Raw genomic sequence first — 13,830 nt, 5'->3', positions numbered from 1 at the left:
TGAAGAATAAACTTAAGAAACTAAAATGCAAAGAAGTCAATTGAAATTTTTTCACGAATAATAAACGGATTGAGGCGGAGTAACTTTCAGCGCACAGTAAGAGCGGCGTACAGTTCACAACAGATGCATGACTGTTAATATTTCTGTGTGCACGCCTCAGAATTCGTGGAACTTTGGGCTGACAAAGCATTTTTTGTATCAAAGCCTCGAAACAATGCGCGACTTCATAAAAAAAAAAATACCAATTGTGAAAATGCTAGCTGGCATGCAAATATTCTCATACATACATACATACATACATATTAAACTATGAATATTAGCTGGCAGTGGGTGTAAAAATGTACTTCTTAAAAACACAACTCTAGCTTGGATACCGAGAATGCCTCGCCACATTCTAATGCGCGAAAGAGATTTTATAGGAAAGTACAATATGTATGCATGTGTCTACACATGCTCGTATGGGCATATCTTACATACTTTAATACATAAAAATGAATATTTGTTTGTTTGTTTGTATTTTAAAAGCTGCCACACCAATCATCGGATTGCACTGAAACTTCGTCAACTTATCACGTGCAATTTCCAGAAGGTTATAGGCATAGTAAAATTAATTTAAAGTAAGGGGGCGTGGCACCTGACATACAGTCTGATTTTTTAATATTACATATTTTCGGAACCATTCGTGCCTGAATGCTGAAATTCCATATAAGAGCATAAAATAGTATTATAATATCTTGACAATTCAGACAAGTGGGGGGAATCGGTAAAGCAGGCATGGAAGTCCCCATATAAACCAATTCCTTATTATTGAATAGTTCAAGTACCATTTATGGCAGAGTATTAAGATTTTGCAGAGATGCAAAAAATATCAATGCCTTAATAAGAAGATAAATGGGGCACACGGCATCTCTCACACAAACCTATTTTTAAATATTGCATGATTTCGAAAGCATTTAATATCAATGGCTTGATACTGACGAAAAGTGATCGGGAATTGGTAAAGGGAACACAACAAACAAAAAGTAAGTAATGAAAGAATATCGTGGGTTTTCCATGTTTCACGACATGTAATTTTCTTCTTCTTCTTGATTGGCGCAATATATGCTTACGCGTTTTTGGCCGAGTTTAACAAAGCGCGCCAGTCGTTTCTTCCTCGTGCTAATCGGCGACAGTTTGAAACACACTTTCCAATGCAGAGGAGACCTTTCTCTTCCTCTGCTGGAACTACGTCGAATTCTTTCAGAGCCGGAGCGTTTGGAAGCCGCTGGATCTTTATTCGCTGCACTATGTCTATACCCTCTTAAAGCTCATACAGCTCATTGTTCCATCGCCGAAAATCTTAGACAGAATCTCTCTCCCTCTCTCAAACACTCCAAGGAACGCCTCATTGGATGTTGTCATCGTCCAAGCTTCTGCACGATACGGCAGGACGTGCATGATGAGAGCCTTATAAAGTGTTAGTTTCAATGGTCGAGAGAAAACTTTACCACTCAATAGCCTAATTAGTTCAAAGTAGTACTTGTTGTCAAGAGAGAACCTCGAAATCATGACTGTCAACAGTGACATGGGTGCCGATACGGAAGAGCGCCGCCTGTTTGAGTGGTGACAGAAGTTTTGTCCTCGTTCACTACCAGATTCAGAAATTCATATATGTTGGGATATTTGAGGAAGTTTTCCGATGCCGCATATACTTTCCAAAAACTTTTGAAGTTGACTTGATCACCACAACTGCAGAAAAACCAGTTACAGACTCTGATAAGCGGTAGTACTGTTAATAGGTTAAGTTAGGTTGCTTGTTTAAGACAAGACACTCGGTGGCCCTAAGGTCCATTGTGATACCTGTATTTGTTTTTCATTCCCTAACTAAGTTTTTTAAACCACCTGGATCTTTTTAAGATGGTAACTAGTCCCTTCAGTGAGACATTTTGGAAATTTCCCAGGTCTTCGAAGAAATAATCGCCAATATATTTGCAGGAAGTGCAGGCCATTCACAGAGGATGTGTTGTACATACTCAATTTCTTCTTCATCTCCACAACTCCGGCAGAAATCATTGTGACCCGTTATATCACCTTTGAGAACGCTGGTGGTTGATCTATGTAATCCAGCAGACACCTTATCCTTTTAATATTCAGTTTTGGCTAGAGCGCTTTGGAGGCCCCACAGTAGTCAGAGTCCAACTTCTATTGGGTTCCGTGATTCGGCTCAGGTCAATCGCAGTGTATAACTCGTTTAGAGGAATGCTTACGTCCTTTATCACTCGCTGAAGGTCAAGCTCAGAGTCTACCCTTGCACACTCATCCCCTATTTCATTCAAAGCGTGGTGTTATGTTGTTGGATGACCGACAGCGACCTCCTGCATTCTTTAAAACATCTTGAATTGATGCTCGTTGAGGCCAATGCCTTTATCGCTGCTTGACTATTAACAAAAATGGTAAGGTTTGCTGGAGGTAAATCCATTAATCTTACCGTTTTTGCTGCTTGGTCTATTGGGTAGATCTCAACTTGGAATACGCTGCACCAGTCTGGGAGTCTAAATGAGCAATTTAAAGATAATTCTTCCGAGTAAACTCCTGATCCAGTGCCATTGTCCATCTTTGAGCCGTGGGTATAAATATGGTGACCACTACCATCTGATATGACTCTGCACACCTGCTATTCCTACACAAGCAAATCGTTGGATTTTTATGAAATTATTGAGGTAGGGTTCTGCCTGTATCGCCTCCCACAGTGGTTGATATACGGTTTCAGGCTACATTTAATGTTAATAGGATAGTTGGAAATATTTTTCATAATATTTTAATCCTTATTTTTATTACTAGGAATTATGCACTGTAATAAAAATGCAAAAAGTCTGTTTTTTCGAATTATATTTAGTTTGAAGTTCGTTGCTTCACCGCATTTGTTGAAAATGACGTCCATTGGAATGAGTCTCTAGTCCTGCGTATTGATTGAGATTCTCTTTAACAAAATGGGTAGTGTTGAACTTATATTAATAGCCAATTGGCATTCAGGGTGTTGCATCGCACAGTTAGGAAGCCTCTGTTCTTCTTCTTCTTCTTCTTAATTGGCGCGATAACCGCTTACGCGATTTTGGCCGAGATTAACAAAGCGCGCCAGTCGTTTCTTTCTCGTGCTAACCGGCGCCAATTGGACACACCAAGTGAAGCCAAGTCCTTCTCCACCTGATCTTTCCAACGCAGAGGAGGCCTTCCTCTTCCTCTGCTACCACCAGCTGGTACCGCATCGAATACTTTCAAAGCCGAAGCGTTTGTATCCATTCGGACGATATGACCCAGCCAACGAAGCCGCTGGATCTTTATTCGCTGCACTATGTCTATGTCGTCGTAAAGCTCATACAGCTCATCGTTCTACAGTCAACTCCATGAATTTTTATAGATTTAAAGTTGTTACCAAAATTTTCTATTTTCATTCATTTCGTTAATTCAACGTGCCCGTATATTTTTTTTTTTGAAATTCACTCTATAACTTCTGCAACGGCTTCATTCAATTACTCATATTCACATTCTTCTTCACCCTCAGTTCTTATTCCAAATGGGTTTTTAAAACATCTAATGACTGCTTTATTGCGAAAGCAAAACGAAAATTATTTATTTATGGAATTATTGCGTCCATAAGATTGAGTGTGCATGTATGTATGTATGCAATCAAGTCGTAGTGAGCAAAATGTTAATGGCTATGATAATTCGGCCAAAATACTATAAATATCCGCGATTGTAGCGAACATCTCTATTCATCAAAGCAAATCAAAAACTTTTTATTTATTCAAATCACAAACCGGACAAAGCGTTGCATTTCGCTTCATAACTCTTTTTTAAGTAGAAAATAAAATGCGAATGTTTTATTTTCAATGTTGTTTTTGTTTAGCATTACCATAATATATTATGATTTAATATTTTTGCAAACAGAAAAGCAAAAAAAAAAAAACACTAAAAGAGGCCAGAGGCACAAAATTAGCATAATTATTTGAATTTGTATGGCAAGTGCGAACATTGAATATATTTAAAAAAAAAGTTCACCAACTCTGCTGGGAATTGTGGCGAGGGGTATCGAATGCGCTATTCAAAGCGCGCATATCCAGGAAAGGAAGTCATAATTTTACGTTTTGCTGGCATTGGTTGAATTGATTTATTGCCCAGAATTTTGCGCTTAAAGTTTGCATAACAATCCAAAACTTGATTCTTTTTTCACTACGTTTCTTATGGGAATTTATTTGGTTTTTAAACTGTGTTCAAAAAGTAGCTGAACTGTGCTTGAGATTTTGTAAAGTCATACAAGTTTGAATATTGTATGAGCACAAGGTGGCACAAAATTAATCACCCTTTTGGAAGATGTTGTAATTTTGCAAATGACGTTATATTTGATATTTGTGAACTAAAAAGCGATTCGGTGCTTTTAGCGTGGCGTGAATAAACATTCCGGCTCTTAGCTGCTCAACTCGAACAGACTGGAACTATAAGTACGTGAGACCTGGCAGGACGTGACTGTAACCGGACTGGTCGTTCGGCTGAGAATAGCGCGGCTGTGTTTGCCGATGTCGCCGATAACGAAGAAACATCAACTAGCCGACGGGCTACGCAATTGGGCATCAGCAGACGTAGCCTACAGCGAATTTTAGTGGAAGACTTACATTTGTTCACGTACTAGGTGTAAGCGGTGCATCAGTTAACGTCTGCTAACCGTCAGTCGAGTGTGAATTACAGTCAAGCTATCCTCGATCTCAACAACAAAGAAGGCGAATTTGTGTCAAAAATCATCAAGAGCCACGAGGTCCATCTCCACTTAAGCGATTACGCCAATATCTTCACTTTTGGGGTACTGAAAATACGCGTGTGATGCAGGACGACAAAGGCAATGCGACCACTATTACTGACGCTATAGCACTATGAAAAACGCCTTTTTGCTGTCGGAATTGGATGAGCAAGGTTTGCTGAACATGTGGTTTTAATAAGGCGGTGCACAGCACGCACAGCACGGGCCACAATGAATATTGTGAAAGAAATGTTTGCTTGTCGCGTAATCTCCCATTGGCGATTTGGCATGACTAGCAAGATCCCCCGATTTAACCATCAAATACTTCTTTCTTTGGGGCTACTTGAAGTCGTGGTTTTATGAAAGCTATCAGAGCTATTTTTCTGCTGAGATGGGTCCGCTTGAATTTTTTTGTTCCAACGACCCGAGTTAATAGAAGAAAGAACGTGATTTAAGGCGATAAATGAGAATTGAAAGGAGGACTGGAAAATGTGTTGAAATATATGTTACCATTGTTACCATAGAGATTACTTTGAAGAGAGTGAAATAAATATCATGATGATTGCATGCAGATCGCTAGCATGGAAAGAAAAAATTAACGAAAAATCTTTGGCCCAATAAGACTGGATGATGGTACCTACAGTATTCGATTGAACTCTGAACTGAACGATCTAACTCAGAACGAGACAGCTGTACGTTTTATTAAAGCGCAGCGCATGAGATGGTTAGGTCATGTGATCCGTAAGCCTGCTGACTGTACCGTGAAGAAAACCTTGAAATGTTAATGGGAGTGAAAGCCAAAGGCAGACCCTGGAACCGTTGGATAGATGCAGTGGAACACGATCTTAAGAAGTTGGGAATATGTAACTACGAAGCAACAGCTCAAGATAGATCGCTTTGGAGGAGCTTTTTGAAGAAAGCTTTGACGCAACCCGCATTGTAACGCTATGAAAGATGAAATAAATATCAATATATGAGGTGCGTTCAAAAGTAAGGCGACTTAAAATTTCACGGCCAACGTACTTTCGATTTTCGATTTGTTTTATTTTTGTTTTGCTTTTTTTGAGTTAGCACACATATCTTGAATTTAAGTTTCAACTATTTGGCATAATTCCCTTGTTTTTTGATTTGTAATTTGCTACTATAAAAAAAAAAATTATAACAAAATTTGAAGTTTTTGCAATTAAAAGATGTTTTGGATTTCTTTGTGACTAGTTTTCTAGCTCACAAAACATAAAATACCTATGAAAAGACGGAAAATTGCAAATCTCGTGCAGATAAGGTTACAAACTGGAGGAGCTCAGGCCATACCAAAGCGTTTTCTAGTCAGAGGTGGTTCGAGAATAGTCAAAAGTATTGCCACAGGTATTGTATGTATATTATACCTAGGGGGACTACTTCATATCCTCGTATGTATAGCTGAACATTTTTAATTTAATTGACACATTTCGGTTACTTCGGTTACAGAAGGTGTTTGAGCTTTTGTGTGTTCGTAAAGATTCTGATTTATAAAAACGGCAGCACGCAAAATAAAGCTGACATGAATTTTAATTCATCCAAAAAATATTCCATGTTTTTAAAAGAATTTACATGTGCAAGTATTGACCAAAAAGAAAAAAGCACTCACTTTGAAACAAATTCGCCGTGGAGACGAGTATGCCGCTTAGACTTTTGGTGTGGTGATGCAACAGACGTTCAAATACGGCGGTGGACTTCTGTCTCAGCTCCAATTCAGTCGCGTTCGTGCAGCACTGGCCGCCACAAATATGACCTGGAAAAGTGAAATGACAATAAAAATTGATTAGTGGTGAATCAAAATCATAAACAAGCAATTTTATATAGCTAAATCCCGCAGAGGTATTTGACGCAATAAATAATTGCCTAAATTGGCTAAATTGCCAAAATTTTAAACGAAATACTTTCGTGCGCTCCTCTCTAATTGATATGCATTCAATGCTACACACTTTTGAAATTCACGAAGCAATGCCATTGAGTGCAATGCCTACTCGTAACTCCCTTTCGCCGAACTGCGCACACACACACATACATACTCGTTCACTCACACACTTCAATTTACAACTGAAGTGCTCACAAAAAAACGAAAATATGGAATTTGCTTGAATTGCAGAATTCATGCCTTCAATGCGTTGAAGTTGGAAAGATGTTTACACATCTATGGCGGACTACTTTGTGTAACGGGTGCTTTTCTTTAGAAGTAAAAAAAATGCTAAAAATGTATGTGTGAAAGCAGCTGGTCAAGTAAAACTTATTTTTCACATTTGGATCACCCGCTAATTCACAGATGACTCATTGACCACTGAGAGCCTTGAAAATCCAGAATGCAAAAATTGTATTCTTAATGGATTAATTTTAGTTTCTTCGGAAGCGACTCCTATAGACTAATTTTTGGTGGGGCGGCCACCATTGATGAATTTGTTGGGGTGCATGACCACCATTCGGTAGAGCCCAAGTTCGAGACCCTTGGAATGGAGCACTAAAAGGAAGAAAACGTTTTTTCTAATAGAGGTCGCGCCTCGGCATGCAATGGAAAACCCCGGCAAATATCTGCAATTCGGCATTCGGAGTCGGTTTAAAACTGTAGGGCTCTCCATTTGTGGAACAATATCAAGACGCAAACTACAAATGGAGGGAGGAGCTCGGCTAAACACCCAAAAACGGGTGTAAGCGCCAATCGCGCCCACGCAAGACGAATATTCACTCATATAGATCGGGTGATCCTAAATCCATTGGTGATAAAAAACAAAAGCCCCGAAGAGGTGCTTAAATTGATTAGAAGCCTTCTCTTATAGCTTCGTGGTCCAGCACAATAGACTACACAGAGGTCGCAATGCACTATTACCCAATAAAATTGAACTAAACTCACTGGATTGGGCCTTTAAAGCAACTACGAGTGATAACCTAGAAGGAAAGTTTCGTGGAATAAAATATGACTGGATGGGTTGCATTTGAGGTGACTAAACACCCGAGGTAAAGTTATCTCTCGACGAACAAAACTAACACTCTACAAGGCTCTCACCATGCCCGCCCTATAATATGGCACAGAAGCTTGAACGTTGGCAACATCCGATGAGGCGTCCCTTGGAGGGTTTGAGCAAGATTTTTGGACCTATGCACGTTACCGATGGAACAATAAACCGTATAAGCTTTACGACATAGACATAATGTAGCGAATAAAGATCCAGCGGCTACCTTGGCTGGCCTGAAAAATATTCGATACGGTGCCAACTGGTGGTAGCACAGGAAGAGGAAGACCTCCTCTGCGTTGTAAAGAGAGATGTTGGTGGAAAGGCGTTGGTGGAGAATGATTTTGCTTCACTTGGTGTGTCCAACTGTTGCCGATTAGTACGAGAAAGAAACGACTGGCGTGCGTTGTTAAACACGGTCAAAATCGGTTAGGCGGTTATAAAATTTACAAACTTTTAAAATCAAACCAATGGTATTTTGATGTCTTATTAAAAAACAAAAGTTCGGTACCTCTAAAAACACCCGTTATCCCTATATATTACACTGTTAGTGTAAAGTTCGTTCAGAGTATGCTTTTCGTGTTTCATTCGCCTACTGCCTACGTCAGGCAATTCTCAATTGGCTTATGAAATAAAAATTTTATAAAATGAAAAGTACAAACCATAGAGCGATTTCCTATGAACTTTTTTATGAGACTGTATAAGTTCGTGAGGTGATTATTACTGGTTTTAGTGGCCTAATAAGCCACAAGTGACTTCTTTAAAAACGTAATAAAAGTGGGAAAATCGGAAAAATTAGAGAGGTTCTTCACCTCGTGAAGTATTTAGCACTGAATGACGAGTGTGTCACATTAGAGCTCTTTTCACATTCCTAGATTAACTCTGATTAAATAAAAAAATCACTAACTTTAGTGTGAGTGGGGCATAAATTTCGTGTGCACAGGCACAAAAATATAATCTGAGGCAAAATGATATGTTTTACGCTCCAATGACACCCAGACGATGGCAAGCCATGTTGCACATTAAAATCCAGCAAAAATAACAAAATGTAACCTTCATCACTCTCCCATTTGGGTGCTGCTGGTTCGAAGGGGGCGTAGGGCGACTCAACTATTTGTTCGCAAATTGAAAAATTCATGAAACAGCGTTCAAATAAACTGCATATACATACACGCATACACATACCGACAAGGGAAAGATTTAAGTTTTTAAGAAAAAAGTTGAAAAATGGGAAAAGTGGCGCGCAAAAGTGTCTGCTGCCTGGCGCCATTTGGTGTCAAGGTGCGTTTATGCGACTGTTGTGCGCTTGTGGGCGAGTGTTTTTCCATTTATGAGGTGATGCGCGTAGTTGTCAAGAGTGTATGTGTATGTGTGTGCTTGGCACATATGGCGTCACTTCAACTGCAACGCTTTTAACTTATGAGTTGCCACAATTTTTTGGAGTATTTCCAAATGTCAATGCAGTATGTGACACAAGGCGCTACTTTTCACTATTCTGGCATATATAAAGGCGCATAGGCTGGTTTCCTAATGCCATGCACGACAATAAGGAAAGGAACAACAAAAATAGCCCAAATGACATCGAATTGCTGTAGAGCCCTTTGAGAGATTTGCATGATTTGCTCAAAAGTGTCTCTATACGCAAGGCTGCGCCCACTTGTGTTGCAACATGACCATCACGTTGCAATTTTCGGTAAATTCAGAGCAAAGTGGAAAAAAGAAAAACAAAGCTGAATGAAAAGTCGGAGAGGCGTAAATAATAAATGGCAGCAAGCACTTAACCTTGGCCGGGAGAATGAATGAGGAATGCGAGTTCGCACGTTTGCGTCAGTGGATTAAGGCTTCATTTCACTTTATTCAAGTGAATTTAAGTTTGCAATAGGGGCAGGAATCCAATTTACATACATATATTTTTATTTTTTTACTAACATAGGTTTAAAAACAAGTAATGATTTTTTACACAAGGAATTTGTTACCCATAAAATTGTTCGCTGAGTCTGTAAATCGGGAATATGGCCGATTTTGTTGCGCTAATTAAATCGTTCACACGTTGCCAAAAGATCACACTTTCATTTAAAAATAACTTTACTATTTATTATTAACCAATTTTATAAAAAAAATAAGAAAAGTGCGTGTAGCGTAGTACACATAACAGAAGTGAAACTTTCAAGGCAGACAAAGAAAGAGGGAGAGATCCGAGGGAGAATGAGAGAGAGAGAAAGAATATATATCTAAATAAATTCACAACATTTGCAGAGAATACGAATAGACAAAATTTACAAAAAACGGAGAAGGGTCGACCGGTGTAGGTAAACGCCGGACACAAACCGTGGCAACAACGCGCACTACTCCGAGCGTTTATCACCCGCACAAACGCAGCGATTTCAGGACCGCAACAACGGTACTAATTACCCCAAGGTAATACCAATAAATCCGACGCCGGAGTGGATAGCACTTTATAGTACGCACAAGCACTAGCCAGGAAACGGAAATAAGCGCCAAAAAGTAGGCACCAAAAGAAAACCCCGAAAAAATTGGGACCAAAAAACGCCCCAAACAGTAGGCGCCAAGGAAATATAACGCCAAAAAGTAGACACTAAAAATATATTTCCTAAAAGGTTACACCAACAAACAAGCGCCAAAATGTTGGCAGTGTTATTTCTCAATAGAAATTAACAACCACAAGGAAAAACTCAAGAATAATAGCCTTAAGTGTATCTAAGATATATGTAAGGTATAGCTCTCTCTCTCTCTCCTTTTTCTCTACGTTATATTTTTTTCTCTATCGCGCAACGAAAGTGCCCAAAACGTTGCATGGCCTTGAAATTTTACTCTCCATTCTCGCTCGTCCATCGAAGCCTAAGAAGTTTCTCTTCAATAAGTGAATTTGCGTTGTGTTGCTTCCAAAAGGCTGTAAGCAAAATATAACCACTCATAACCACTATTGGTCCACTGCCTTATGTTCCTCAACCAAGAAAACTGCTTGCGCTCAATACCTCTTCTTCCTTAAATCTTATCCTGCAATATGAGTTGCAACTGTTCATATTTTGGATTCCGTAAAATATGCCCCAGATAGGAAGTTTTTCTGTCACTGTTATATCTGCAATGAATTAACTTAATTTAATTTTTCAAAGTTTTAATTCCTATTTTTATGCAATAATAACTAATTATTACAATAAATACATTTTCTTATAATGTGAAGAAAAGGCTAAAAGAAAAGAACCATAACCAACAAATCAAACAGACAGGAAGTAATTTGTTTTAATAGTAGCAGAAGTCCGCTTACGCAAAAAAGAAAACTGCGCGAAAATCTCGTAGATAAAATTTTAAATTTAATTAAAATTTTATTAGAATTTTCTGGATCCCCATGAATCGTTTGCGGTTACGTTTAAATGATTGAAACTGTCTTTGCCAAAATTTGATAGCGATATTGAGTTTTTCTTAAAATTATAAGAAGAGTTTTTTCGATTAAATAAAATTAAAGTAATTCGGTGCATTTATTTACGCAAAACAAGCGAAAGTTAAAAAACCTATTTTTTCATGGCACTGTTCTTAAGGATCATGCGAAGGAGGTTTATTGTGAGAGATGCTATTGTGGACTCAGAATCGATAAGCCGATGCCACTCCTGGTGAGCGAATATCATTCTACACTCTACATACTATCACATCATCCACCCCTTTTCAGATATTTATTTGGCGAAGGAGCGTGTACGATGCCGAACAAAGACGTGAAAGCCTGACAGCATTCGAGGTATTAATCTGTCCATAATAAAGGTATGAACGGCGGCGCTCGACGAAAATGCTCTTCCATCTCTCCGAAAGTGGGGGCCAGACATATGAACCTATTTGTATGTGTTATGTGGGGGTGACGACTTAAGCAACGAAAACACTGACAACCAGTTGTGACGCCACCAAGAGAGCTGCAGCCAATGATTTCGACAATAACTTTAAGTACTGCTTGTTCTTCTTTTTGGAATACCACCTATGTGTATAATGCCATCAAAGTGAGAGGCGACCAATGTCATACTCCGCGCATCAAGTAATAGTAGTGCAGCATGACACAACTTTGGTAAGGCTGCTTGATTTCTCACGAGTTTTTCAAATGCTCTAGAATCTCAGAAAACAAGACCGAAGAGCTTATACATACATTGGAAATTCTACTTCGACATTACTGCACGTCAAATTGTATACGACGATCAATGAGTTTTAGATGTCTATGCCAACCTGTCCTCTGTTCTGTACGACGTACATTTTACATATTCAAGTACAGCCTGTTTTTCAGCATTTGTGGCATGTCTGCCGCCACATGCATTTTTGGTGGGATACGAGCATTTGCATTTACTACATTATTGAGGAGCCAGTGAAGCTGTCCAGCTCATGTGAAAGTATCTTTCGGTTGTCAGCCCATGTGAATTGAAAGCTCGAACGCTGGGAGAAACGAAGTCGTGTGACGTCCATGCGGCACATTGGCTGTCACGTGCAGCACATATCGGTATGTGTGCATTTGTGTGTGTGGAGGCTATGCAACAACACTGGCTATTTGGCTATTTGCTGTGGTAGCTTGGCTATTTCGTTGGTCCGGCGTGTCAGGGTCGACATTTAGCAATCGTCGCCACATAAAACATGACATTTGAATTGAATTTCGAAATTTCTTTGCAATTGCCATTTGCAATCGGATCTGTAGTTTGTGCTTTATAACTCAATTCGCTTCTACCTGCTACACTCTGTCGAATATATCGGTTGCAGCAACTACACCAGCACCGCCACCAGCACCAGCAAAAACAGTAATGGCATTGGCATCTGTATCTGAATCTGCTTTCAATTTGATTATAGTTGTTGCTATTGTTGCGAGTACAACATATGAAAAATGCAAGTATTTTGTGGTCGAAGTAGGAATCCTGTTTTTTTTTCTTATTTTCATTCTTTGCACTTTTTATGCGCATTTCTTTATTCGACTACTATTTCAGACATTCGGTCGCCAATAGAAAGCAAAATCATGTGCAACGTTGCAAAGTGGAAACGTGCAAACGTGCAACCGTGCGGGCAGCCGATGAACAAGGACAATCGTGCTGCATGGATATGAGAGCAGAGGAACTGAGGAATTTAGGGGCAGGCACGACATAGTTTTTTTCTGTGTCTACTTTTGTGGAAACTTGGTTAATGTTGCTAGTGAGTGGCCTGCTGTTTTATCCTTTGCAACGTCTAGTGAAAGCCAATGCAGGCAGTACAAAAGCGCTGGAGTAGTGGTGAAGGGGAACGATTTGGATCAATGCAACGCATCGGAGATCGAATTGTTCGTGGCTTCCTAATTTCATTTTCTTTATCAACTTTATTGCAATCGTTTGTGGTTATTTGTGCATTCGTTCGTTGAAGTAATCGCTTCTCTCTTTGAGGTTAGGCATTTGGCAAAGTTTCGAGGGCACAGCGAAGCACTCACTGATGCTAAAGAGTGCTGACAAAGCAGGGCGGCGAACATAAGAGTAATGAATACATGCAAAGCTTATATTTTTGTATCAAAAATAAATTCTAGAGGTAGCAGCGTGGCAACTTCAAACCTTCGCACACACACACACTTTTATACATATACGAGGCGTGCACGTCTTTCACTTTCATGCCGCATATTTCGGAAAAGAAACAAAACTCAGTAATAAAGAAAAAAAATTGTTGAGTGAAGTGGAATCAGTTAGCCAAAAGTGCAACGAAACAATAGAGAAGTTTGCTGATGTGAAGCCTTCGGAAAATATTTACATGAATATGCCAATTTGGGAAGAAGAATAAGGCTCAGATAGTTTGACGGTGTAGTTGAAGACACAAGTTTTTTGGGACTTCGGGCATGGAGAATGCAAGCACGAAACCGATACAATTGGAGGTTTATGTTGCAACAGACGAAGAAACCAACCCAACAATGATGATCATGCCAAGCTTGCGCTGTTGTACCGGGTTTTTAGTTGATTTCATTTACAATTCAGTACTTCAGAATTTTCGAAGTTAATTTCATTTTCATTTACTATTCATGGCGGGTTTCTCTATGAAACGAGGAAAGTGACGATTGCGCGCAGACAGCAGCCGAGATAT

General features: G+C 39.3%; 1 protein-coding gene across 1 annotated transcript in view; it reads right to left on the bottom strand.

Moving 5' to 3' along the window:
• LOC129240499 (division abnormally delayed protein) overlaps positions 1-13,830 on the bottom strand; it is a 113,475-nt gene that overhangs the window by 54,591 nt on the left and 45,054 nt on the right. The window contains exon 2 of the mRNA XM_054876336.1: positions 6,399-6,542. Within this exon, the coding sequence (XP_054732311.1) occupies positions 6,399-6,542 (144 nt within the window). The remainder of the gene's footprint in view (positions 1-6,398; positions 6,543-13,830) is intronic.

This window comes from Anastrepha obliqua, chromosome 3 (genome assembly GCF_027943255.1).
Source record: "Anastrepha obliqua isolate idAnaObli1 chromosome 3, idAnaObli1_1.0, whole genome shotgun sequence".
Classification (NCBI taxonomy): Eukaryota; Metazoa; Arthropoda; class Insecta; order Diptera; family Tephritidae; genus Anastrepha; species Anastrepha obliqua.
The sequence above is the reverse complement of the archived record's forward strand: the minus strand, read 5'-3'. Positions and strand labels throughout refer to the sequence as shown.